Source organism: Giraffa tippelskirchi, chromosome 2 (genome assembly GCF_054371585.1).
Source record: "Giraffa tippelskirchi isolate mGirTip1 chromosome 2, T2T-mGirTip1v1.2.pri, whole genome shotgun sequence".
NCBI classification, from domain to species: domain Eukaryota; kingdom Metazoa; phylum Chordata; class Mammalia; order Artiodactyla; family Giraffidae; genus Giraffa; species Giraffa tippelskirchi.
This window is the reverse complement of record NC_137276.1, coordinates 224,686,551-224,713,061: the sequence shown is the minus strand read 5'-3', so window position 1 is coordinate 224,713,061 and position 26,511 is coordinate 224,686,551. Positions and strand designations below refer to the sequence as shown.

General features: G+C 44.6%; 1 protein-coding gene and 1 non-coding gene across 11 annotated transcripts in view; one reads left to right on the top strand and one right to left on the bottom strand.

Moving 5' to 3' along the window:
- Positions 1-26,511, top strand: part of TIAM1 (TIAM Rac1 associated GEF 1) — a 665,813-nt gene that overhangs the window by 418,685 nt on the left and 220,617 nt on the right. For all 10 annotated transcript variants that reach the window (XM_081558051.1, XM_081558062.1, XM_081558048.1 and 7 more), the window contains 3 exons: positions 1,362-1,443; positions 9,726-9,812; positions 15,518-15,742. In XM_081558051.1, coding sequence (XP_081414177.1) covers positions 1,362-1,443; positions 9,726-9,812; positions 15,518-15,742 — 394 coding nt within the window. The remainder of the gene's footprint in view (positions 1-1,361; positions 1,444-9,725; positions 9,813-15,517; positions 15,743-26,511) is intronic.
- Positions 18,313-18,385, bottom strand: TRNAS-GGA (transfer RNA serine (anticodon GGA)). Its single transcript has one exon. It is a non-coding gene; the product is annotated as a tRNA-Ser (tRNA).

Genomic DNA, 26,511 nt, shown 5'->3' with positions numbered 1-26,511 from the left:
AACCTGGATTCAAATCCCAGCTCTGCCCAGGCTGGCTTTCTGATCTTAGGAAAGTACTTTCTCTGCAGCCTTTTTCTCTTCCTTTGTAAAACAGGGATCACATTTGTCTCATAGAGAACATGTGAAGGGTGAGAACACATGGTAAATAAAACCTTTATAAGTTATGGCCCATGATGATGCTAAGTCCAGACATTGAAATGTGAAAGTGAAAGTTGCTCAGTTATGCGATTCTTTGTGACCGCATGGACTATACAGTCCATGGAATTCTCCAGGCCAGAATGCTGGAGTGGGTAGCCGTTCCCTTCTCCAGGGGATCTTCCCAAGCCAGGGATCAAACCCAGGTCTTCCACCTTGCAAGTGGATTCTTTACCATCTGAGCCACCAGGAAAGCCACTTATGATTTAGATAACCCTAAAGAAGGCCCAGAGCCAAAGAACTGATGCCTTCAAACTGTGGTGCTGGAGAAGACTCTTCAGAGTCCCTTGGACAGCAAGGAGATCCAACCAGTCAATCTTAAAAGAAGTGAAGTGAAATTTGCTCAGTTGTGCGACTCTTTGTGACCCCATGGACTATAGTCCATGGAATTCTCCAGGCCAGAATACTGGAGTAGGTAGCTGTTCCCTTCTCCAGGGGATCTTCTCAACTCAGAAATCGAACCCAGGTCTCCTGCATTGCAGGTGGATTCTTTACCAGCTGAGCCACAGGGGAAGCCCATTGAAATGTGAAGTATCAATTAAATTAATTGAAATAAAATTTCTTTATAAACCACCAATTTCTCTTATCTCTGTTCCCATTTTTTCTTGGGCTTCTGAGAGATTTGATTAATTTATGTACTTAAGTTTTCTCAATATTTTTGTATAATTCAGTGACTAGAATATTGTCATTTATATAATTTTTTATCTGTTTCAGTGCTGTAATTTTTCTCTGCATATTGTGGACTTTTTGAGCAAAAATGGTATATGAACAGAAGCACAGGGATTTCTCCTATTTCTGTGGGTTCCCATATCAAGATCCTTATAACCTCTTCTTGATGTTAATGTTTTTCCCTAGTACTGGAGATTTTTGATTACCTTAGCATTATTTTTCAGGTCTGTGACAGATGTAGGGTGGGAAAAAATTGTATATACAAAGTATGCCAAGGAATCATTTAGAAACTGGAACTGCAGCTAAATTTGGGAATATAAGTGTTTAAAAGTTTCCACGTTAAGTCTTAATAGGGTCAGTTCAAGAAAAATATTGGGATGTGATGAGAATTTGATGTCAAGTGTCAGTTGTGAAAAAATAGATTTACAAATTGGTGACTGTTTCTAATAAGTTATTTATAATGTAGTCCTAATTATGTTTCTCTTTGTCATTTTCAGCTGTACAAAGAAATTGAAATTTGTCCAAAAGTCACTCAGAACATCCAGATTGAGAAGTCAGATACAGCTGGTGATAATTATGGTATGTTTATTTTTCTTTGATCTTTGGTGTTCTTCACGTGAAAACAATTCCTGCATAAACATGTACTTATTTACAATTCAATAAAACCTTTGGGGACCATTTAAAACAGATAACACATCTGGCTTCTGTGCTTTGCAGCTCAGCCAAACTGAGGGGGGAAAAAAGATATTTGCCCTGGGTATGATGAAGACTTTAGCTTTAAATTTCGTTATTTTAATCTTCTTGGTTTTCCTGTCATAAAAGAGGAGTGGATTTATTGAGGATAGATTATTTTATATTATAATGTAGCCTAGTGATGAAGCGGAGAAGGCAATGGCACCCCACTCCAGTCCTCTTGCCTGGAAAATCCCGTGGACAGCGGAGCCTGGTAGGCTGCAGTCCATGGGGTCGCTAAGAGTCAGACATGACTGAGCAACTTCACTTTCACTTTTCACTTTCATGCATTGGAGAAGGAAATGGCAACCCACTCCAGTGTTCTTGCCTGGAGAATCCCAGGGATGGGGGAGCCTGGTGGGCTGCCGTCTATGGGGTCGCACAGAGTCGGACACGACTGAGGTGACTTAGCAGTGATGAAGAAGGGCTTGCTAGGTGGCTCAGTGGTAAAAGAGTCTGCTGTCTGCCAGTGTAGGAGACTTGAATTTGATCCCTGGGTCAGGAAGATCCTCTGGAGATGTACATGGCAACCCACTCCAGTATTCTTGCCAGAAAAATCCCATGGACAGAGGAGCCTAGCGGGCAACAGTCCATGGGGTCACAAAAGAGTCAGACACAACTGAGTAACTGAAAAACAATAACAAGTAATGAAGAAATTATCCTTTCGCACCTCTGTCTCTCAGTATACGTATTATTCTCCATCCTTCACAGATGATGTTAAAGGAACTTATTTTGATGTGAGTTGGGGTCCCTTGGACCACCCCTAGGTTTGCTGATTCACTAAGAAGACTTAAAGCAAAACTATACAAAATAACATCAGTAAAAGGGAGAAGCCTGTGGGGTGAGGTGCTAGGACACCAGGTGCAAACTTCCAAAAGTCCAGCCCAGTCACAGAGCAAGTCCACAGTTCCCTCAGCAGCAAGCTGTGACGATGCATGTGAACTGTACTGTCTAGTAGGAAGTTAGTGATTCAGTGCCCAGGGTTTTGATTAGGAGGCTGGTCACATAGGCTCCCTCTAACCTCGCATGTATCAGGACTCCAGCCTTCCAGGAGGAAAGCAGGTGTTCAGCGTAACCCACATTGTCTATACAGATTTTTAGACACAATGAGGTCCATCAGGGTGTTGGGAGCCCTCCCAATATCCATGTTCCCAGATTTCACGCAGGAGCCAAACTTGTCAGCAGGCCTTTTTTCAAAGAGCAGCAGTCAGGCCCACTCCGTTAGGGCTTTCCTACACAGTTGTCTGATTCTGGTGTCGTTAAAGATGTAGTATTTTCCATGGATTCAACGCCGGTCTGCTTAGCATTACCCTTGATGACTTGGACAGCAGAAGAATTGCTGCTTGAGTTTAATAGGTGGGGAAACTCATATTCTATCGGGGTAGATTAGTCAGGAGGGGTGAGGTTAGCTGAGGCAATGGCAGTCACCAAAGCTCCCTGGCTCCGAACAGTGGAATTCTCTCTCCTGTTCACCCTGCATCCTCTGTGGGTTGGCCGCGACCCTTTCTTTCTGTTGTCCTCTGTTAGGGTCCTTTAATGGACTGGAACCTGGTGGTACAGAGTCAATGATAAGAAAGAAAGAAGGAAGAAAAGAGGCTGATATTCCCTGGTTTACACAGTATGTCAATATAACTGTAGACAAAGAGTTAGCACTGTCTACGTAGGCATAGAGCGCTCTCTCAAGGAGGTCTTGAAAGCCCGGGCAAGTAAGTAGACACAGTGGACACCTGTAGTCCATGGAAGCAGCCTGAAAGGGAGAGAGAGAGAGAGAGAGAGAAATGAAGAACGACACGGGGTCCGAGTTCTGATGGAACAGGGCGTTTATTCAACATATTGTAGGCATATATATACTGTCTTACAACATAGCTTTTTCAGCAGAGATAGGGATCAAAAAATCTTACAAGTTATCCAGGAAGCCTGAGGCTAGAATCATTCTCAAGAGAGGGAATTGTAAAAGTTACTTTCCATATCAGAAGGGAAGAGAGTTGTAAATGGCTACTTTTCACTATATGGAAAGGCTACTTTCCATACGAACTAGATACATAAATTCCTATTATTCCCGGGAGCTGGCTTGCCAGCCCCTCTCGCACCTGCATTCAGGGGCTGATGAGGAACAGAGGATTTATGCAAGACCGAAAACAGCACACAGGAAGCTTCCTGTTAAATGTTTCCTGACAGTCCTCACTCCAGGACCTAGGCCTGGGGCAGCTGCCACCTGGGACATTGTCTGTTTCTTAGCAGAAGGCAAAGAGGGCAAAGAGGTGGTGAACCAGTCACTGGCTCATTCCCAGTATACTCATCAAAGCAAGTGACTGGAGCCGGGGATTGGGTGGGTGGGCAGAGAAGTGTAGGCCTACTGTGTGCTGGAAAGAAGGAGGACTAGGAGACTTCCCTGGTGGTCCAGTGGTTAGGAAACCTCCTTGCAATGCAGGGGACCCTGGTCTGATCCTTGGTTGGGGAACTAAGTTCCCACACATACAGGGCAATTAAACCTGTGTGCCACTAGGGAGCCCACCTGCTGCAACAAAGACCCAATGCAGCCAAATAAGTATATACATATTTTATTTTTTTTTAAAAAGAGATGAACTAGAAAACCATAAAGAAGGCTGAGTGCTGAAGAATTGATGCTTTTGAATTGGGGTGTTGGAAAAGACTCTTGAGAGTCTCTTGGACAGCAGGGAGATCAAACTAGTCAATCCTAAAGGAAATCAATCCTGAATATTCATTGGAAGGACTGATGCTGAAGCTCTAATACTTTCGGCCACGTGATGTGAAGAGCTGACTCACTGGAAAAGATCCTGATGCTGGGAAAGATTGAGGGCAGGAGAAGAAGGGGATGAAGAAGGATGAGATGCTTGAATGGCATCACCGACTCAGTGGACATGAATTTGAGCAAACTCCAGGAGATAGTGGAGGACAGAAGAGCCTGGCGTGCTGCAGCTCAAAGAGTCGGACATGACTTAGCAACTGAAGAACAACAACAGAATACCTGGTGAAAAGATACAAATTTTACTGAATATGCTTGCTTACCATTGATCTCTGAATTAACTTATCGGGCTTTTTTAGCATTTGAAAATCTACAGACCCTTTACTAGGCAGCAACACTTTCAGTATTCCTTCTGTAGCCTCTCCTGCAGGCAGAGGCTTATTGGAACCTCTCAGACCACTGTCACTGGAGTGCTTTGTCCTAAAGAAGAAAACCTAACTTCCGACCCCTGGCCACTTGAGTTATACCTTCATGCCATTTTACTTCTTGACCTTAAAGCAAAAGACATAATCAAGCCAGCAGATATTTTTGATGGCAAGGGATAAATGTGTCTGAAAGGCTTATTATTGTAGCAGAAGTGTGACGTCAGTAATAAAAGCAGTAATTGGTAGCAGTGCTACAAATAAGTGTCTGGGTCCTCCGAAGTGAAATGCACCATGTCAGTTACTCTTTTCTCTCTGGTTTATTTAATTTCTCTTGAGTAAGAGGGAAACATAGCAAAAAGCAAGAGAGCTGAGTTTCAAAGTTCTTGGAGTCAAACTCCAAGATGGACTGGTTTGGGGGCCTCTGAAACAGAAACTGGGGCTAAAACTGCTATATTTTTATGTTATTGTTCAGTTGCTAAGTCATGTCTGACTCTTTGCTATCCCCTGGACTATATAGCCCATGAGGCTTCTCTGTCTTTTAGATTTCCCAGGCAAGAATACTGGAGTAGGTTGCCATTTCCTTCTCTAGGGTATCTTCCCATAACAGGGATCAAACCCATGTCTCTTGCGCTGGCAGACAGATTCTTCACCAGTGAGCCACCAGGGAAGCCCATATTTTTATATTTTTTAAAATTTTATTTCTGTAAAGTTCTTTCTTTTTTTTTGTTCTGACTGTGCCGCACAGCATGTTGGATCTCAGTTCCCCAACCAGGGATCGAACTCACGCCCGTTGTTGTTGGAGTGCAGAGTCTTAACCACTGGATTGCCTGGGGAGTACCTATACTTTTTATTAAAGTGATTGAAGTAGTCACAGAACCCGTTTCTATTTCCACACTTAAGGGGTTACAGGGCGTCAGAAATCAACCCAGAAGGTATTGTCAGCTGTGCTTCTCATATGACCTGACGTAAAGAAGTGGGGGTCCTGTCCTGGACCACCCCTACTTTTGTAAATGACAAAATCCCATGCTTGGAGGTTGTGGTGGTATTGAAAGATGAGTTTCTTGATGTATAGTCTTGCTTTCCATCCTTATATTGCTGTCAGTTGCATCCTGTCTGTAGTAGTTCCTGGACTTCACCTTGGACAGCCTCCATGCACAGCTAATAAGCTCAGCTAAGCCAGTTTTTCTCAGTGTCCAGTTCATGTTGGCAGAGGTGTTTCCACAGAAGTTAAAGAGTCCCCCAGTCCTAAGAGACCTGAGAGTCTCTGACCTCAAAGGGTACTAAGGAGTCTAAAGTCAGCCCATCTTTCTCTGACATTTGCATCTAAGAGCAGCTTCCTGCTGTACATCAGTTTCAGTGTATGTGAGTTACTAGCACACATCAGCATACACACAAGATCTGACTGCAAACCAGATATTGCTTTCTATTGTAGAACACTTCAGGGAGGAAAATATGACTTAATAATCCCACTGACGAAACAAATGGAAAGATTTAGCACTTGCCTAATTTCTCATCCTTACCTCCACCTCAGCCCTCAGGACCCTCTCAGACCTTGTTGTTGAAGTTAGTTCACATAGTTTTGTAACAGACTAAGCTTGATCGTCTAGGCAGCCTTGAAGTGGAAGAATGCATCATTTCAGCGACTGAGTATTTGTTTTTCTCTGGGGGCTTCTTTGACCATTAGATTTTTGGTCTTGTGTCCCCTCTATGTCAGCAGGCATGCCTGCTCAGTTGCTAAGTCATGTCAGCTCTTGCGACGCCATGGATTAGAGCCCACCAGGCTCCTCTGTCCATGGAGTTTTCCAGGCAAGAATCCTGGAATGGGCTGCCATTTCCTCCTCCAGGAGATCTTCACAACCAGAGGTCAAACCCACATCTCCCGCATTGTCTGGCAGATTCTTTTACCACTGAGCCACCTGGGAAGCCCCCTTCTCTGTGTCAGTGGTGTCTACGTTTTTCTCACTTTCTCAATTTCATTATGTCCTGGACTCTGGTTTTGAGTCTGTCTGTTTTGTTTACTGTGTTGTCATGATTTTTCTTTGGTCCTCAATTTCAGTATGAGGAAGCTTCTGGTTATTCAAGGAATGAGTCTGTTTTTTTGGTTTCTTCACTTAGTTTGAATCACTTCCTCCATTTTCATGATCATATGTCACTTATGGTGCCTCCTGGTCTCTGTAACTCGAAGCCTTTTGGTGGAGTGGGTGTTTTGGCTTTATATGGACTAACTCCTTCTGTTTCCTGTGGCCGTCATTTTGGACTGTATTACATGTGTTTTCTTGGAATTAGATTGTTGCTATCCTTCAAAAACTAAAAATGGAACTAACTTGTGCTGTGCTTGGTTGCTCAGTTGTGTTGGACTCTTTGTGACCCCATGGACTGTAGCCTGCCAGGCTCCTCTGTCCATGAGAATTCTCCAGGCAGGAATACTGGAGTGGGTTGCCATGTCCTCCTCTGGGGGATCTTCCCAACCCAGGAATCAAACCTGGTCTCCCACATTGCAGGCAGATTCTTTAGTGTCCGAACCATCAGGGAAGCCCAAGAATACTGGAGCAGGTAGCCTATCCCTTCTCCAGAAGATCTCGACCCAGGAATCGAACCAGGTTCTCCTGAATTGCAGGTGGATTCTTTACCAGCTGAGCTACCAGGGATCCAGCAATCCTACTCCTGGTTATATATATCTGGAAAAAATGAAAACTCTAGTTCAAAAAGATACATGCACAGCCATGTTCATAGCAGCAGTATTTACAATAGCCAGGATATAGATACAATGAAATAATATTCAGCCCTGAAAAAGAACAAAATATTGCCACATGGATGGGCCTAGAGAATATTATGCTTAGTGAAATGTCAGACAGAGAGACAAATACAATATGATATCACTTATATGTGGAATCTAAAAACGAATACAAATGAATACATATTTGTTACTGTAGGAAACGGTTATATTTCCCACCTACCCCCCAGTGTACAGACTGCTGTCATCTTGAAATAGAGGCTGCTCCTTAGGACTCTTGACACCTTTAGTAGTAAAGAAAGACAGCAACAAATGAATACCTCAGCCATCTGCTCTGACTATGGTTTAAGGTGACCTGCCGTAGGCTCTTAACACATCACCTCTCCAGAGAGTGTGTTCATTTTATATTTAATAGAATAAAATTTGAATTAGAAGTATAATTAAAATAAATTTGGTCTCAGAATTTTATAAAATGATAGCATTTTAGAAAGGAAATGCCTGTGTTTTAATGGATTCTGTTCATCCTTTGCCTGATATAGTCCTTGATTCTGTATCTGTTCTAACAGATAAAAGGAAAAGAAAACATCTGTTGAAATGCAGATAAATACCACTGTGTTAAGGCTAATGTCATTTAAATGGCTCATGTCTAAAATTATTTTTAACTAAGTAAACTTAGTTTTTTAATATTCCTTTCTTTAATTTTGGCTGTGCTGGATCTCTGTTGCTGTTCGGGTGGTTCCTCTAGTTTTGGAGAGCGGGGCAACTTTCTAGTTGTGATGTACAGGCTTCTCGTTGGGTGGCTTCTCTTGTTGTGGAGCACTGGCTCTAGGCAAGCAGCTCCCCACCGTTGTGGCTCCCAGGTTTAGTTCCCTGAGGCATGTGGGATCTTCCCAGACAAGAGATTGAACCTGTGTCCCCTGCATTGTACGGTGGGTGCTTAACCACTGGACCATCGGGGAAGGCCCGAGCGGGACTTCTTGAAGAGTCTTCTGAAAGTTAGAAGTTGCTATAAGAATGGAATTTAAAATAAGAGAATAAACTAAAGACTCTGGAAAGTCCTCAGGGGTGAGCTTGTCTTGTTCTCTATCCGAGGGAGTTATGGTCCCCTAGTGGGTGGTGGCATTTGGCAGTTTTGCCTACCTGTGAGTATCTATTTCCTGGTTCTGTGAATGGTGCAAAAAAAAAAAAAACAAAAAAAAACCCCACATGTGTTCATTATGACACAGTCTGAGAAGTCTCAGTGAATCCCTGGGCCCCAGTCCATTAATTAATTATTCTATTCTGTTCTTTGCTTTTTTTTGTTTTTAACCACTATGTTTTTCTCTGCCTAAGCCTTATTTTTCTCCTAGAGCAGAAAACATGTCCGATATTTACAGTTGCATTAATTTCCATTGCCCTTTTAGGATATTTACAGTTGCATTAATTTCCATTGCCCTTTTAGGATATTTACAGTTGCATTAATTTCCATTGCCCCAAAGTATTTTATCCTGAGGGAAAGTAGGTTTTGGTTGTGGACATTCCGTTGATTGATCAGAAGGAGTTTTATATGAGAAACAGAAGTGACCAAGGCTTGCAGCCATGGGATTGGGAGCACTTAGAACTTCAGGGCCTTGTTCTTCCTTGTTTTCTGAAGGGTGTGGCAAAGCCCAAGGTTAGTTAACTAATGGAGCTCTGGAAGCCTAGATGAGCGTAAGATAATCTTATGATCTGACACTAGGAGAATGTGCGATCCATCAGTTTCAGTATGAAAAGAATTTGTAAAATGTGTTGTTCCTTATCCCCATTTGCAGAATTTTACTAAATTAAAGCAGTGTCCACACAGCACTATATAGGTGAACATACACTGTACAGGTGTTCTGTTCTGACATGTCCTAGGACATAGATTGACTGAAAAAAAAGATCAAGGGGACCCAAATGAGAGAAGCTGTTTCTCTTTTGTGTTACGGAGAGAACAGTGAAAAAAAGCACAACTGTGGCATTAACTATCAGGCAAGGTAAAAAACAAGGTCATTTTTTCCATTAGAGTTAATAGTTGGTTATATGGAGATAGATGTACTTGGTAATATTAATTTTTATTGTAGCTTCATTTAAGTTGTCTAGAAATACATTTTTCTGCTTTGTGAAACAGTACAAACAAGGAAAGACTATAACCCAAAACAGTGAACATACCAGATTCACCCCGGATTCTTTCTGTTGTTTGCTCAACACTCAGAGGGTATGAGTATTACCTGCTGTCTTACCCTGCTGTCTCTGTGTTTCCCAGGGTTTTCACTTTCTTCTGTGGAAGAAGATGGTGTTCGAAGGCTCTACGTGAATAGTGTAAAAGAAACTGGCTTAGCTTCCAAGAAAGGTAAGTTATTAACCATCTTGTCTTGACTTGTCTGTCTTCAATTGCCTTTTGGATTTCTCTAGTTGGTGACTGAGAAAGATCAGCCCCAAATGTTCATCTTTGAAGAGTCTTTAAATGTTGTCTCAGTGTAAACACTTACAGGGAATATGAGTATTTTTTCCATTAGCTCAATTATGCAAGGAATGTTGCCTTCTTGTATTTTAAATCTAATTCTGAGCCCATTTCCATGGGGTTGGTGGGAAATTCCCTTCGAATCAGAAGGGGTTGTCTTTCCCTACCATTGGGGTGGAATGAAGGTCTTGGGGGTCTGGTTGGAGCCGCTCAGGAAGACCCCTTTGCGCTTTGATGCGCATTGCTCAAAGCTGACACTGACCTTTACCTTAGCTTGCAAAGCTCCTTCATGTTCTGTTGCTGCCATTCATGGAGAGATCTTTGTAGAAGTTGAGAACCTCGGGGTTCAGGATTCAGACTTCTTGCCCTCCGTAGAGAGCTCTTCTCTGCTACACCTGCCTGCCCCTCTACAAGAGCTCCTAGTACTGTCTGTCTAGGCTACTTGGGGAACCCCAGCACTCCATCCTTCTTCTACTGAGAAAATGTTTTCATCCTAGATGTTCTTTTTTTTTGGCTTCCTATGTTAGTTTCCTAGGGCTACAGGAACAAATTACCACAGACCGGGTGATTCAAAACAACAGAAGTGTATTCTCAGACAGATCAGGAGGCTAGAAGTTTGAAATCAAGGTATTGACAGGGTCATTTCCTTCTGAGCCCCTGCAGGAAAAATCTCTTCCATGGTTGTCTCTAGATTCTGCTGGCTGCTAATAGCCCATGGCATCCTTGGCTTGTAGCTGCTTCGCTCTGATTTCCTCCTCTGTCCTCACATGGCTGTCTTTCCTGTGTGTCTCCGTGCATTTCAATGACATTCACCAGTCATTGGGTTTAGGATGCACCCTACTCTAGTATGACTTCATCCTGACCTCATTACACCTGCAGAGACACTATTTCCAAATAGGTTCACCTTCTGAGTGGACATGACTTTTTGGGGGAGACATTCTTGGGCTTCCCTGGTGGCTCAAATGGTAAAAAATCTGCCTGCAATGCAGAAGACCTGCGTTCAATCCCTGTGTCAGGTAGATCCCCTGCAGAAGGAAATGGCAACCCACTCCAGGATTCTTGCCTGGAGAATTCCTTGGACAGAGGAACCTGGCGGGCTACAGTCCATGGAATTGCAAAGGGTCAGAAACGACGGAGTGACCAAGTTTCTTCTCGCTCTTTCTTCAAGTCACTATACTCATTGTAAATGAATTGGGCAGGTAGGTAGGGCTTAAACTCCACCTTCATTTCATTCTTCTTGCTATGGAATTTTGGCTTCTATGAGGCAGTGGCAAATTTACACCCACTGAATGTACAAGTTAAACGTGTCTCGGTCAGTTCTGCTTGGACATGATGCCTGTGTCCAGTTCTGCTCAAGGACAGCTGAATGGAGCAGCTGAGAAAGGATGGAAGGTGGACTGACCTTTCTCCCTCCTTCCACATGCTGGGGCAGCTTACTTCTGGGTGTTCAGCCGACAGGCTCCCTGTGCTGCTGACCTAGCCCTGTGTTGTCAGCATCAGAGGAGTGCTCCCTGCAGTCTTGGCTTTGCACAGAGATGACAAAGGTGTGACCCACGGGAAATAAAGTCCAAATAATTTATCCGCTGCTAACTGCCACGGGTGTGACTGTTTCTTCATTTTCCTTCTGTGTTTTCAAGACCACAGGCAGCCAGAGTTTGGTGCCTTCACTGAGGGTATCTCAGCTAAGAGCAGAGGTGGCGGGGTTTATTCCCCTTTGAACCCCAAACTGATTTTTATCTCTTTTAGCCCTGCAGTGACTGTGCTGGGTGCGGGGGTGGGGAAATACGCTGCCCTGGTTTCAGTCACATCCTGTTTTAGTCCTTTGAATCCAAGAACCCTGGTGTTAGGTGAAAACAAACGGTTGAGTGCTGCAGCCCCCTTACCCCGTATGACACTCTTCTCTACAGATGCAAGAGGGATGTCCATTTGTCCACGTGGGTGGCAAACTATCCCAGTACCCTGCCTGCAGAGGGCTGTGTCGGGAGAGAGATTTGGGGTTGTGGTGGCTGTTCAATCGCTAAGTCGTGTCCAACTCTTTGTGACCCCAGGGACTGCAGCCTGCCAGGCTCCTCTGTCCTTCACTGTCGCCTGGAGTTTGCTCCGATTCGTGACCCGTGAGTCAGTGATGCTATTGCAGTTCTCAGGGTATTTGATGTTAAAACGTAGCCTCTGTGTGAAGGTGATGGAAAGCTAACCAGTGTTGGAGAGCTCCTGGTGGACCATACAGACTCTGATGATAAAACATCCTTTTCCTTCAGCTTCCATTCTCCATTTAGCCTCCTACTTTATAGCCAGCCATAGGAGTTCATGATATTTGTTCTGTTATAACTGCTAAGTCTTTTCCACATTTGACGCTTGCAGATCTTCAACAGTTAGAGTATAGAATAAACTCTGCTCATTGCCCTCTGGACACCATCCCGATGCCAGCGTTTCTTAAAATGACCAGAATGTGGCGCACACCAAGAGGAGTCTGGTGGCATGCAGCCTAATTAGAACCGAATATTCTATCATTCATTGAGTCTACACTTTATTATTGTTAGCCACCATGGGCTTTTGGCTTGGAATGGGCTGGCGATTAGTTCCCATATTCCTGCTCTCTCTCTGTCTCTCTGTCACCCGCTGCTCCGTGTTGGATCTCACATTGACTGTCCTTGTAGAATTGACTTTTGAAACCAGAGTGTGTTTACCATGTGTCTCTGTTCATCTTGGGCCTGTTGTTCTGCTCTTGGAATCCTCTGAGGTTGGGATCAGGCATCTTCTATTGCTGCCATCTAAGTGTCTTCCTGATGGCTCTGCAAGACAGAGCCTGGCTGAGAAGGCCATGGGCTAGAACTCTCTAGACAGATGGGATATTTCACAGCTTTTACTGTGGGCAAATGGGGAGTGTTTTTGAGTAGGCTCAAAATGAAAAAACAAAGTTTTCCTGTTTCTGCTACCAAACATTAATAATGGGAGTTAGTGTCTGTTGAATATCTTCAACATGCCAAGTGCAACGTGAGGAGTTCTACATGGATTATTTTGTTTAATCTCATTTAAACCATTACCAGTATTCTTGCCTGGAGAATCCCCATGGACAGAAGAGCCTGGCGGGCTATAGTCCATGGGATTGAAAAGAGTCAGACACGACCGAGTAACTAACACACTTTCTTCAAGAAACAGAACTGTTTTCTGCCACAGTTCTGGAGGACAGAGTCTGAAGCCAGGTTGTCAGGGCTGGGGTCCCTGGGAGGCTCTGGGGGGGCAGTCGGTGGGTAGGGTCCTTTCTTGCCTTTTCCTTCGTCTGGTGTTGGCTGGCTTGTGGCAGCATCACCCTGTCTCACTCTCCACCCTGCCCTGACTTTCTCCTTACTTTCTGTGTCTGTCTTTTGTGTCTGTCCCACAAGGATGGTTGTCACTGGGTTTAGGACCCATCAGATAATCCAGCGTGATCTGATCTCAAGCGCTTTTACTGAATTACAGCTGCAGAGACCCTGTTCCCAAATAAGGTTCCATTCCCAGGTTCTGGAACATGGACATATCTTTTCAGGGGTTGCCCTTTAACCCACTATACACTCGTATTCAACCAGTCATACAAACCTAGAAATTCTTTTTTAAAAGTTATTTAAAGACATCAATTTATTTTTTGGCTGCATGGCTTGTGGGATTTAGTTCCTCAACCACGGATTGAACCCAGGCCCTTGGTGGTGAGAGTGTGGCATCCGAACCACTGGACCACCAGGGAGTTCCAGCCCACCTAGCGATTCATTTTAAAAAACAAAACAAAACAAAACTTACTGATGTTTTTAGTTTTTGTCTTTTCTTGTTTTTCTCCTTATATTACGGCCTCTGATGCCTAACCAAAGGAGTTGTCTCCAAGAGAAGACTTCAAAGATGACAACGGCCTTTCACATGTGGAAGTTTGGTATTTTCAATTCAAATGTTGTAACGCCAGAATCTTTCACCCAAAAGTGGAATGGTTAGTCTCCTAGAATTCCACCTCTGGCACGGAGAGAAACTTTCCCATTTCTCTCCCATTGCCTTCTCACCTGTGATGTTTCTTTGAATATTTTTATGACCGAGAGTTGATTTCAAGTGTTTTGGAAACCTGAGTAAAGCTGGCCTAGAGGTGTGACCTGGCAAAGCTGGGAAGTGAGAACTTCTCTGCGGAATCAGAGTGAGACTTGTGGGTGCCTGAAGGCTTGTGTGGCTTCACGTCGGGCGAGATCATCCTTTGCCTTTGCCCGTTGGTCACTCCCTTTTTACAGATTTGTTTTTCCACATTGGTCTAGAAAATAGGAATCATCCTCTTTTCTTCTTCTTAGCCGAAAGGAACCCGTGTTTTGTCTCCTGTGCTTCCCTAACCTCTCCCTTTCTCACTCTGCTGCAATGTTTTTTAAATGTCAGGCAGACCTGCCCCGAGTCAGTCGCAAGTTCCTGTTCTCTGAGGCTAGCCTGGTTCACGGCTACTCCTCTGGGTCCCAAGCTTTGGCAGCTCCCCAGAATGCTTTGCAAAGGTAGCAGAACCCTTGGGGACCTTCAAAAGGCCACTCACCAAGGTCCTGATGTAGTTTTATATAAAATGTGGTGGTGATGGTGGTTCAGTCCCTCAGTCCTGTCCGACTCTTTGTGACTCCATGGACTGTAGCCTGCGAGGCTCCTCTGCCCATGAAATTCTCCAGGCAAGAATACTGGAGTGGACTGCTGTTTCCTCTTCCAGGGGATCTGCCTGACCCAGGAATCGAACCTGAGTCTTTTGCACCTCCTGCATTGGCAGGTGGATTCTTTACCACTAGCACCACCTGGGAAGCCCACATAAAAGGTGGGGGTGGGGGGTGGGCAGGGGTTGGAGAGCAAATATGATTGCATTTGGTTCTGTAAATTCTTATCCCTGAATGTGTTTGGAATGAGATGACCTTCAGTGGTTGTAGCCGAGGAGACGCCTGCATTTTGTTTCCATAGCAACGATTGATAGGCTTTAGCTGACTGTGCACGCGTGTTCACTGTAGACAAGCATGTACATGACACACGCATTGCTGAAATCAGGGAGCATTGCCGTGTTTCCCCTCGAAATAATAGGACGACAGCTAGGTTAGAGCATACGGGCTTCCCCGGTGGCTCAGACGGTAAAGAATCTGCCTGCCGTGCAGGAGACTCAGGTTCGATCTCTGAGTTGGGAAGATCCCCTGAAGAAGGGCATGGCAACCCACTCTAGTATTCTTACCCAAAGAATCCCATGGGCAGAGGAGCCTGGTGGGCTGTAGTCCACGGGGTCGCAAAGAGTCAGACAGGACTGAGCAACTAACAGCAGAGCACATAGATTCAGGAAGGGGTATGGTTGTTTGGACGGTGTATTCAGGGCAGCTCAGGCCTGCTCTGACATCCCAGTCTAGAACCTTCCAGAACCGAAGCCCACGTGATCGCCCTGTGAGCCCCTTGGAGCACGCCAGCCTGCTTGCAGCACCGGCACCCCTAACACGCGACCTTGGTGTGCCCTTTAGAAGCAGGGCTTCTCTGCAGCTGCAATCTGATTTGATGCTGCCGCTGCTTTTATGTGTGCAGTGTGTGTGTGTGTGTGTGTGTGTGAGATTAAACATTTTTCCATCTCGCACTGACAGGCCTGAAGGCGGGAGATGAGATTCTCGAGATCAATAAGCGGGCTGCGGGCACCCTGAACTCCTCTGTGCTCAGAGATTTCCTCACACAGCCGTCCCTGGGCCTCCTGGTGAGGACCTACCCCGAGCTGGAGGGAGGAGCAGAATTGCTGGAGAACCCGCCCCATCGGCTGGACGGCCCGGCCGACCTCAGCGAGAGCCCCCTCGCCTTTCTCAGCAGCGACACAGGTATGGCTGTGCCCTGGGTTGCCCCTCGTGGCTTGCGTCTTTCCGTGGATTTCCTGTGTCTGGCAGGTCCTATGAGATGCGTGAGGAAGATTAACAGATGACTGAGCTCCCACGTCGAGGTGTAAAGGGGCTGGGAAACTTACATGCTGGTGGAATTGCTATTTGGCTGCAATGGAAAGCTCTGTTTGTCTTTTGGGGGAAAGATAAGTAGATAGAAGCCGCTTGACTGTGGGCAGAGATGTAGAGACGCCGAAGTGCCGGGAGTCACTGAAGATGCTGGGGCTTTGGTCCTGCCCCTGCTTTCACGGCACCATCTCCTATGTCGCCCCAGTCCTGTGTTTCCTTGTGTGGAAGGGGAGAGGATGTGGAGTGAGAAGCCTGGAATGGAAATATGCCCAGAGCTGGTGTTTGGTCTGCTTTTCCCTGGGGCTCTTCTGACCTCGAGTCTGGAGATGAGCCCGTTGGCAGAAACCCCCTCCCCTGCGCCATCTGCTGTTTTTCCTGTTTATACCTTTCCTTCCACTCCCTCTGACAACCTTATGCTCACTCTGGAAGGAGAGCAGCTTGGATGCTACCTGCCCCAGGAAGCCTTCCTGGGACCCCCACTGATCTCCATCCTCTAGCTCCCCAGACGTGGGCTCTCTTCCTGTGACACTGTTCTTGCTTACGTCTCTCCATCTCCTGAGTTTGTTTCCTGGGACTGGCTTTAGAGCTTCTTCACTTTTAGGTGCCCATTCTTGTTAAGCAGGAGAATCCGGGAACAAGCCCACAGGTGAATAGATATGGCTCTCGCTTAATCTCATCATGACCTGTTCTAGAGCTGGGGTGGCTTTTAGTAAGCTGGGCCCGGGGACTTATTTTTAAAAGTTGGGTTAAAATGGTCTTCCTTTCCCACCTCTGAGTGTAGGTACTGTGAGTATTCTTGTTTTGCAAAGTCCCTTCTGAAGCTCCGCTCGATAAGAATAGATCACAACACATGCCTGCTGATAGTTCATCCTTTTATTGAGTGGCTCCCTGGGAGGATTTGACAAGTTGAGTCTTGAGAGAATCAATCCCAATCAATTGTAGTACCCACACGCCCATCATATCTTTAGGAAAGCATTCCAGGGAGCTGTGTACCTTTTTGTTTCTTTGTTTGTTTAACTGAAGCATAGTTGAATTACAGTGTTGCATTACCTGCCACTATACAGCAAAGTGACTCAGATATATATATATATATATATATATATATGGTGTGAGAGCTTAGTCGTGTCTGACTCTTTGTGACCCTGTGGACTGTATTAGCCTGCTAGGCTCCTCTGTCCATGAATTTTCCAGGCAAGAATACTAGAGTGGATTGCCCTTTCCTACTCTAGGGGATCTTCCCAACTCAGGGATTGAACCCATGTCTCCTGCATTGGCAGGCAGATTCTTTACTATTGGAGCCACTTGGGAAGCCTATATATATAGGAGGCCTGGCGTGCTGCAGTCCATGGGGTCACAAAGAGTTGGGTATGACTGGGTGACTAAACAACAACACACACACACATATATATATATATATATTCTTTTTCATATTCTCTTCCGTTATGGCTTATCACAGGATATAGAATATAGTGCCCTGTGCTCTATAGTAGGACCTTGTTGTTTATCCATTCTGCATGTGCCAGATTGCACCTGCTAATCCGAAACACTCACTCCTGCCCTCTCCCAACCTCCTCCCCTGGTGGAAGAAAACCAGCAGTCTCTTCTCTGTCCCTGATTTAGTCTCTGTTTCGTAGATAGGTTCATTTGTATCGTATTTTAGATTCCACATATAAGTGATATCAAATGGTATTTGTTTTTCTCTTTCTGACCAGGGAGCTGTGTATGCTTAAATGATAGGGAATGAATACCACGAAGGCTGTTCTTTTACGTGACCACAAGATGGCAGGCTCAACCCCATAAAAGTCGGTTCACAGTGGTCTCTGTAAAATGACCCAAGTGAGGTGTGTTGGGTTACATTAGGTTATTGAAAGGATTTTATGAGGTCTGGGTGTACATACTACAAATCACAGTGTGTGCTCAACCATTTTTTTGGATATTTTCTCCTGTCTCTGTTTTTCCTGTAGGTTATGGGTATAAAGTAAGGGTTGGCAAATTAAGACACACTGGCCAAATCCAGGCTATGGCCTCTTTTTATAAATAAAGCTTTATTGGAACACAGTCACACCAGTTCATTGATCTTTTGTCTCTGGCTGCTTCGCCATTTCAGTGGCAGATTTGAGTAGTTATGACTAGGATGCATGGTCTGCAAAGCTGAAAATGCTATCTGGCCCTTTACAGACCTCTTATATAAAGTGTGATTGAAATTGCTCATGATTTGTTCCTTTAAACACAATCACTGTTTTGATGTATTTCTTTTGAGAAAAGATTTGTGTGTGCCTCTGTGTTTGTGCACACACACAGCTTGTGAGGTTTTAAAGTAAAGTCGCTCAGTTGTGACTGACTCTTTGAGACCCTATGGACTGTAGCCTATCAGGCTTCTCTATCCATGGGATTTTCCAGGCAAGAGTACTGGAGTGGGTTGCCATTTCCTTCTCCAGGGGATCTTCCCAACCCAGGGATCGAACCTGGGTCTCCCGCATTCCAGGCAGATGCTTTTACCCTCTGAGCCACCAGGGAAGCCCAAAGACTTTTTATTAAAATTTTTTTCATTTTAAAAATGTATTTGTACATAGGTGCCTGTTTTGAGAATATCTGGTTATATTCTGTGTACGCAGCCCTACCCTGTCCACAGCTGACCATACATCCTCCTTCAGACCAGACGCCTTTGAAATCTGTGTGCTGAATATACTGAATCTTCTGTTGTTTAAACGCCATTAAAACTTTTTTATTTTGGAATCATTCTTAGATGATTTATTTATTTGTTTGGTTGTTTCCAAATCATAACTGGGCTTCTCTGGTGGCTCAGACAGTAAAGAATCTGGCTACAATGCAAGAGATCCAGGTCCGATCCCTGGGTTGAGAAGATCCACTGGAGAAGGAAATGACAGTCCATTCCAGTCTTCTTTTCTGGAGAATCCCATGGACAGAGGAGCCCTGAGGGCTACAGTTCATGGGGTCACAAAGACTGAGTGACTAACACACACACACACACACAAACCATGTCTTGGAATCGACATTTAAGTATTTGCTCTTAATAATTAAGCTGGATGCTGAAAGTTATGTTGTTGACTGTGACATGGTTCTGTCCTCATACTTAACATTCTAGTGTAGTTCTTTGCTGTTTTAATCACTTCACCTTTTACTATTTTGCAGTGATCAAAAACCCTTCAGAATCAAGTGTACTTGGCCAAATTAGATAATCAACCTGGTTCAAAAATACAGCGTGAAAGTAAACTCACAATGTGGGTTTTCTGCATAGTTTCTAAGTTGGTTTCAACATTAATAAGTTCCAGAAGCATTCTCAAACACTCTCAGCAGCTGCAACTCCATCCCCTTGGCCAGAGGGAAGCAAGACACTCAGGCCCCCCACCTGAGTCCCAGCCTGTTTGCTTTCTGGTTGTTACCATTTCCTTGTCTGCATTTAACAGTGGAAGATAAAAGAGAGAGCAAGTAAACAGGCTAAAATAACCTGAAAGATGGTCCACAATGAAGCAGAGATAAAGCAATGTCCACAGGCAGCTGCAGTGATGACAGAAAACAACGGAGAAACTGTGTACAATGGGCAGGCTGGACTATAGCCTTAGTCTAAATTTAGAAGTAACTAAAAATAAGAAGCATCCTGAGTGACAGATTTGAGATTTGATGCGGAGACCATTTTAGGGTGGTCATAGTGAATGTGAGGCCACATTCTCTGTGGACAGAGGGCCTGGCCGTGTCTGCAGGCACCCCGGCTGGTGCCTGTCTGCAGGAGGTTTTATCTGGTGAATTGCCCCTTGTAGCAAGTCCAAGTCTGCAAGCTTGGCCCTGATCCTGCCCTGAGAATTCTGATGGAAAGATGTGATTAACTTTCAGGGCTGGATTCTTTCTGAAGCCTGTTTCATGGAGAGATTTGTTTCCTCGATGTAGAAACCTCACTGCCTAATGACTTAAGTGGACTGTGGAACCAGGTTCCTTGGGAATAAGTCCCATGTTTATCTTTATTAGCTTCATGACTTTGAACAGATTATGCTTAATCTGTGCCCTGTGACCTCATGCCTACAGTGGGGATGATACCATGCTACTATCAAATGAGGCTGTTGTGAGGAATGATTGAGTAATTAAAGTGTTCAGAATAAGCCCTCAGAGATGCTCAGTGAATACGCATTCAACACATAGTGTCTTAATGGTGACAGGGAGGTTCTCTGACTTGTAGCCAGGGGCTGCTGGGTTTTATTCTCCTTACTACTCTATTCCACTTCTGTCTACACCAGGAATATTGTCTGAGAACTAAGTTTATGAAGTATACTTAAAGCAGTTTCCTTCCCAGGGTAGAAAGAAGTAGATTCTACTATCTAGATGCTGAGACCGCTGGGCCGCTTTTCAGAAATAGTGATTTCCTTGGTCTGGGGCAGGGCTTGGGTATGCCCTTGTTAGGGTGCGTGGTTGCTTAAAAGCCTTTAGGTGATTCTAATGTGCCGTCAAGATGGGAGGTTACTCTTTTAGGTCACCAGCTCTCTCCTTGGTTCCTGGGCCTGTTTTTTGTCTGGGTGAAATGGTAAGAGGATTGGAATGTTACGGTCCCGTGCAGACCATAACTGGGGTGTTTGTGGATAACTTTCTGTTGTCTGCTTCACTGAGATTTTTGTAATGACAGCCTGTTAGGTGACCTTCTTTATCCTCTTCTTCCTCACTATGGGAAGGACTCATGGTGACTGGGTTGCTGTGCTGGCTTGGAAAGTCAGGGGCTGGAAAATAGATTCCATCCTCAGGGTTCTCTCTAATCCTCAGTCTCCATTCTTGGCCATTGGCCATCCTTGTTTCCTTGTGGAAATCTGCTCGAGCTATTCTTCATCTTTTTTTTTTTTCCAACAGTTGTTTAGGTCCATACTGGTAAGAAAATGGGGGAAAGAGGTCCAGGGAGAAAGCTTGTTGCTTCAGTGGCTCTTGTTTTAGAAAGAGCCTTGAAGTGAAGGGGGAGCTGGCATAGGAACTTGCAAAACTTGAGTTTCTTTGAGTTTCCCAGAAAGCCTCTCTCATGGTCCTGTGTGATTTGTTTTGAATTATGATCTCATCTGGTGCTACTGCCATTTCGGACCAGAAAATACTTTGTTGTGGGGTGGTGTTCTCAGCCTTGATGTTAGCAGTTTTCCAACAAATCGCTCTCAACTAGTCCTAGTAACCCTCTTCCCCAAATTATGTCAATCAAAAATAATCTTCAGACATTGCTAAATGTTCCCCCAGGGCGAAATCTTTCCAGGTGAAACCTCTGGCCTGGTTTATTAGAATGTATACCTTCACTCCTCAGTTAGGGAAGTATTATATGAACACCAATATAGGAAAGCAAATCTAATCTAAAATAATTTTTGAAATAAGTTTGATAAAACAAAAGCCCCTGATATCATGCCAGCTACAAGAATCATAATTCAGAGGGCATCCCTGATATCTATCCAGGACTTCAAAACATCTGTTTGTCTCTCTTACCTTAAGTTCTGTCCTTAAGGTTCGAGTGCATTTGACTTTTGTGATGGAGGCAGCTTGGCTTTATTGTCCTTAAAATTCACTTGACCTGTTGGGGTAAAGCAGGTGCCCTTGCTTAGATCAGCAAATAGTTTATGATATTACAATAAAGGGCTTCCCAGGGGGCTCAATGGTAAAGAATCTGCCTGCTAAAGCAGGAGACATGAGTTCAATCCCTGGGTCAGGAAGATCTTCTAGAGAAGGAAATGACAACCCACTCCAATATTCTTGCCTGGAGATTCCCATGCACAGAGGGGCCTGGCGGGCTACAGCCCATGTGATCGCAAAGCTGCAGACACTACTAAGCAACTAATCAACAGTTATGATGAAGGCTCAGTGAACTAAAAGTGTTAGTCAGTTGTGTCCGACCCTTTGTGACCCCACGGACTGAAGCCTACCAGGCTCCTCTGTCTGTGGGATTCTCCAGGCAAGAATATTGGAGTGGGCTGCCATTGCTTCTAATTTGAAAAATGGTCTTTCCAGAAGTTGAACTGGTTGAGTTAAGTGGCTGTGGCCTGCCCTGGCCCCTACCCATTAAAGTCAATTAGGGTGAGCCTTGGGTTTGGAGAGTAAGCCCCCTGGATCTGATGCTGAGTGGAAAGATGGCCATGTGTGGTGGGCACCGGTAGCCTACCTGCAGGAAGTAGATTAAGCAGCCTTTGCTGGAACAGGAAAGGCTTCTGTGATAGCCAGGAGAGTCAAGGCATCTCGGTCAGAGTGGGGGAAGCCGTTAAGCCTCCTTTGATTTGCCTAGCAGTGCAGGCTTCCCTGCTGTGCCCGTGAAATGCTAAGTTCTGTTTCTGATTGACGTTCAATGCTCATTGTCTGCAGCTCCATTCTGCAGACAGCAGGGAGGGGCGGCAGAGAAAGAGGAGCCGCTCAGACTTGTCTTCCTGCAGACAGGCAGGGTCGCGTTCTCCAGATTCACTGCGGACTCACAGATAGCCAGCAGCACATGGCCTTATAGTTGTTTGTCGAGAAAATGTGGAACTGTGTGCGTTTTGTAAACTGCGTGCGATGCTTATTGTCACCTAGCGCAGGGCCCGCTCCCGAGGGCCCTGCTGGGGAAACCCCAACGCCTAGTCCTGACTTCCGGCTGGTTTTGATTAATGACACCCATCAAGTCCTGTGTGTGGAAAAACAGCGTTGCTGCGGAGATTAAGAGCCTCCATTTGTATAATTTTAAAGAACATTAGTGGATTATAGTTTGACTTTCACAACAAGCTGATAGGATTGGGAAGAACTATATGTACAGTTTTTATGGATTAAACTGTTCTGTGTAGAGAAACAGACTCTGGGATTTTGTAACATGTGGTTGGAAAGAAATTGTCTTTCAAGTTAAAATTGTAGTGTTTTTCCTCCCCTGCCTCCTCTCCCCCCATAGTGTATATTTAGCTCCCCTGAGGTTTTTTTTTCCTTTATCATTGTTTTGATTTAATTTTCTTAGCTTGGGGGAGGGGTGAGTGTTTATGTTGATTTTATATATTATGAGTGTTTTTATGGAATTCTTATATGACAGTAAAATGGCTGAAAAGCAAAGCAAAGTCATAGCCTAAGGATTGGATTCCAGCTCAGTGTCTTTACTGTGTGTGTGTGTGTGTGTGTGTGTACACGTGTGTGCACATGCACATTTAGTCACATCTGACCCTGCGACCCCTTGGACTGTAGCCCACCAGGCTTCTCTGTCCATGGAAATATCCAGACAAAAATACTGGAGTGTGTTGCCATTTCCCCATCCAGGTGATCTTCCCAATCCAGGGATAGAACCCATGTCTCCTGCATTGGGAAGCCCCAATGTCTTTACTGGCTGTGTCTAACCTTTCCTTGTTCCCTTCCCCTCAGTCATTTTTCACTCAGAGTTTGAAACTCAGGTATTAATAAAGGCCTTTAAAAAGTCAGTTATGATTGGTTCTTCTTTGGAAGTGTTTGGAGTGTCTGCTAGTTTAACAAACATTGTTAACATATCTCATAAGGCAAAGATCTTTTTTTCCTTCCTCTGTTAAATGTAAGTCTCTAATGGGCTTGAATGGAACCTGAGTGAATGTACCGCACCCGAGTAAATCAAAGATTAATCGAAATGTAAGCTTACGTGCATGTGTTTGTACTTCTCCTAACCTCATTGTTTTCTATCCTGATAATGGTGAGTGGGACGTGCTAACAGCAAAGGTTTCCTTGGTTACAAAAACAGTTCCATTATGATGTGAAAATAATTTTTAGAATCAGAGAAATGATCACACCTGTTCACAACATTGAATGTTATTTATGGCAGCTTTTGTGATGGCCTACGGGTTCTGTCCTGCTGGGCTCAGCTCTGGCCTGAGGTTCCTTATTCTCTGAGGCCACCCTGTGCTTAGTCACTCAGTTGTGTCCAGCTCTCGTAGCCAAGCTCCTCTGTCCATGGGGGTTCTCCAGGCAAGAATACTAGAGTGGGTTGCCATGCCCTCCTCCAGGGGATCTTCCCAACCCAGATCTCCTGCATTGCAGGCGGATTCTTTACTGAGCCACCCACCCTGCTTATCCTGTTTTTAAAAATAGGGGTGTAATTGACGTATAACATTAATTTCAGGAGTACAACATAATGATTCTATATTTGTGTACATTGCTATATGATCTGCACTGTGTCTAGTTAACATCCAGCAGGATACATAATTCCTTTTTTATTTTTTCTGATGATGAGAACTTTTGAGATTTACTTTCTTAAAATACAATACAGTATTATTAATTAGTGTGTGTGTGTGTGTGTGTGTGTGTGTATGTGTGTATGGCTTCCCAGGTGGCTCAGCAGTAAAGAATTTGCCTTCAGTACAGGAGACGCAGGTTCCATCCCTGGGTCCAGAAGATTCCCTGGAGAAGGAAATGGCAACCCACTCCAGTACTCTGGCCTGAGAAATCCCATGGACAGAGGAGCCTGGCGAGCTACAGTCCATGGGTTCACAAAGAGTTGTACATGACTTTGCAGCTAAACAACAACAAATGTTGTGCATCTCCATGACTTATTTATTTTATAACTATACATTTTTACCTTTTTACCCATTTCACCTACCTGCCCCACCACCCCCTACCTCGCAATCACCAATCTGTTCTGTGTGTCTGCGAGGGTTTTTGCTTTGATTTTAGATTCTACATATAAGTTAGATCGTACAGTATTTTCTTTCTCTGACTTATTTCACTTAGCATAATGCCCTCAAGGTCCATCCATGTTGTTACTTGTAGTAGATTTCCTTTGGTTTTCAGTTCAGTTCGGTTCAGTCGCTCAGTCGTGTCTGACTCTTTGCAACCCCATGGACTGCAGCACGCCAGGCTTCCCTGTCCACCACCAACTCCCGAAGCTTGCTGAAACGCATGTCCATCGAGTCAGTGATGCCATTCAACTGTCTCATCTTCTGTCGTCCTTTGGTTTTATAGCTGAATAATTCTCCATTGCCTACCCCCGCTCATCCTTTGTCTCTTTAGTTTTGGCCCTGTTCCATCTCTGTGGTTCCAGGTATTACTGGCACCTCCTTTGTGCCACGTAGTGATGTGCTGGGTGCTGGGAAGAGTGGAGGTGGGACAGGCAGTTTCCTGTTCTTCTTGCTTCCTCAACCCGCTCTTAGCCTGTCTTCAGTTCTCTGGAGCTGTCTGCATGTGCACTGTAAGTAAATGGGGACAAAGAAAATAATTCCTTCAGTGTCTGTTGTTAGAGGACAAGTCTCTTGTGGTGAAGGAAGCTAGAGTAGGAAGTTGCAAAATTCTGTTTGTATGGGGTTGCATAAATACTCAACAATGGTGTTCTATAAACCTCTTCCTCTGGGAGGTGTTCAGAGAAGGCCTTGAAGTGTGGGAGCAAGAACGTGGCTTTTCCTGGTTTGATTCCCTGTTCCTGCCTGATGGTATCTCTCTGCAGCTCTCTTAAAGGGCACCGCTGTCAATTCCTGCCTCTCTGGCTTTCTTTGATGACTTAAGTTCCCCTAACCACGTATTGGTCATGTACTGCCTTGTAACTGCGTGAAACCACCATTTAATTTGCTCAGCGTACTCAGCACTTTGGGCCAGGCTCAGCTGGCTGGTTGTTCTGCTCTCCTTGCCTCAGTCACTCTCATTGGCTGTGCCATTTGGGTCTGACTGGGACTGATTTAAGCTAGCCTTTCTCACGTATGTGGTGATTGGTTGGCTGGACCCCTCTTTCTTTGAGGTCTTTCATTCTCAAGAAGCTACCTTGGAGGTTTTATTGTATGATGGACCAGCATTCCTGGAGGATCAGACCTGAAACTGTAAAGCCACTTGAGACCTTAGCTCAGAATTCATGTATCACCACTTGGGTCACATTCTGCTGTTTAAATCAAGTCAGAAGACCAACCCAAATTCATGGGGTGTGGAAACAGACACAGAGATCCGTGCTTAAAGGAACAGGAGGAATCATCACTATCATCTTTGCTGACTGTAGCCACAGCTGCATTGCTTTTTCTCTGTCTCTCCTCTTTTATTAATTGTTATCTTCAGTTAAGGGCAGAAGCAGAGCCAATGGGGTAAAAAAGGACATATGTTTTAGAATCAGATGAAGTGAAGTGAAGTGAAGTTAAGTTGCTCAGTCGTGTCTGACTCTTTGCGACCCCGTGGACTGTAGCCTACCAGGCTCCTCCATCCGTGGGTTTTCTAGGCAAGAGTACTGGAATGGGTTGCTATTTCCTTTTCCAGGGCAATCTTCCTGACCCAGGGATCGAACCTGGATCTCCCGCACTGTAGGCAGATGCTTTACCATCTGAGCCACCGGGGAAGTCAGCTTAGAATCAGATAGACCCACGCTTATTGATTCATAGGACTTCTTTTATATTCTAGATATTCATATTTTTGGCAGTTATATGTGTTGAAGATAATTGTTCTCAGTCTGCAGTGTATCCTGTTGCCTTCGTGTTGCCTTTTGACAAAGAAAAGTTTTTAATTTGAGTAAAATCTGGTTTTCTGTTTCCTAGGATTTGTGCTTTTTTTCTATCTTGTTTAAGAAATCCTTCTCTCTCTCCCCTGGGTAGCAAACAGTTTCTTCTGTTATTTTCTGCTGAAGGATTTATGTTTTGAACTTTTTCCTTTCTGGTTTATACCTCCCTGGCACTGATTCTTGTGAATGATGGGAGTTGGGGTCCGGCATTTTGTTCCTCCATGCGGGTAATCTG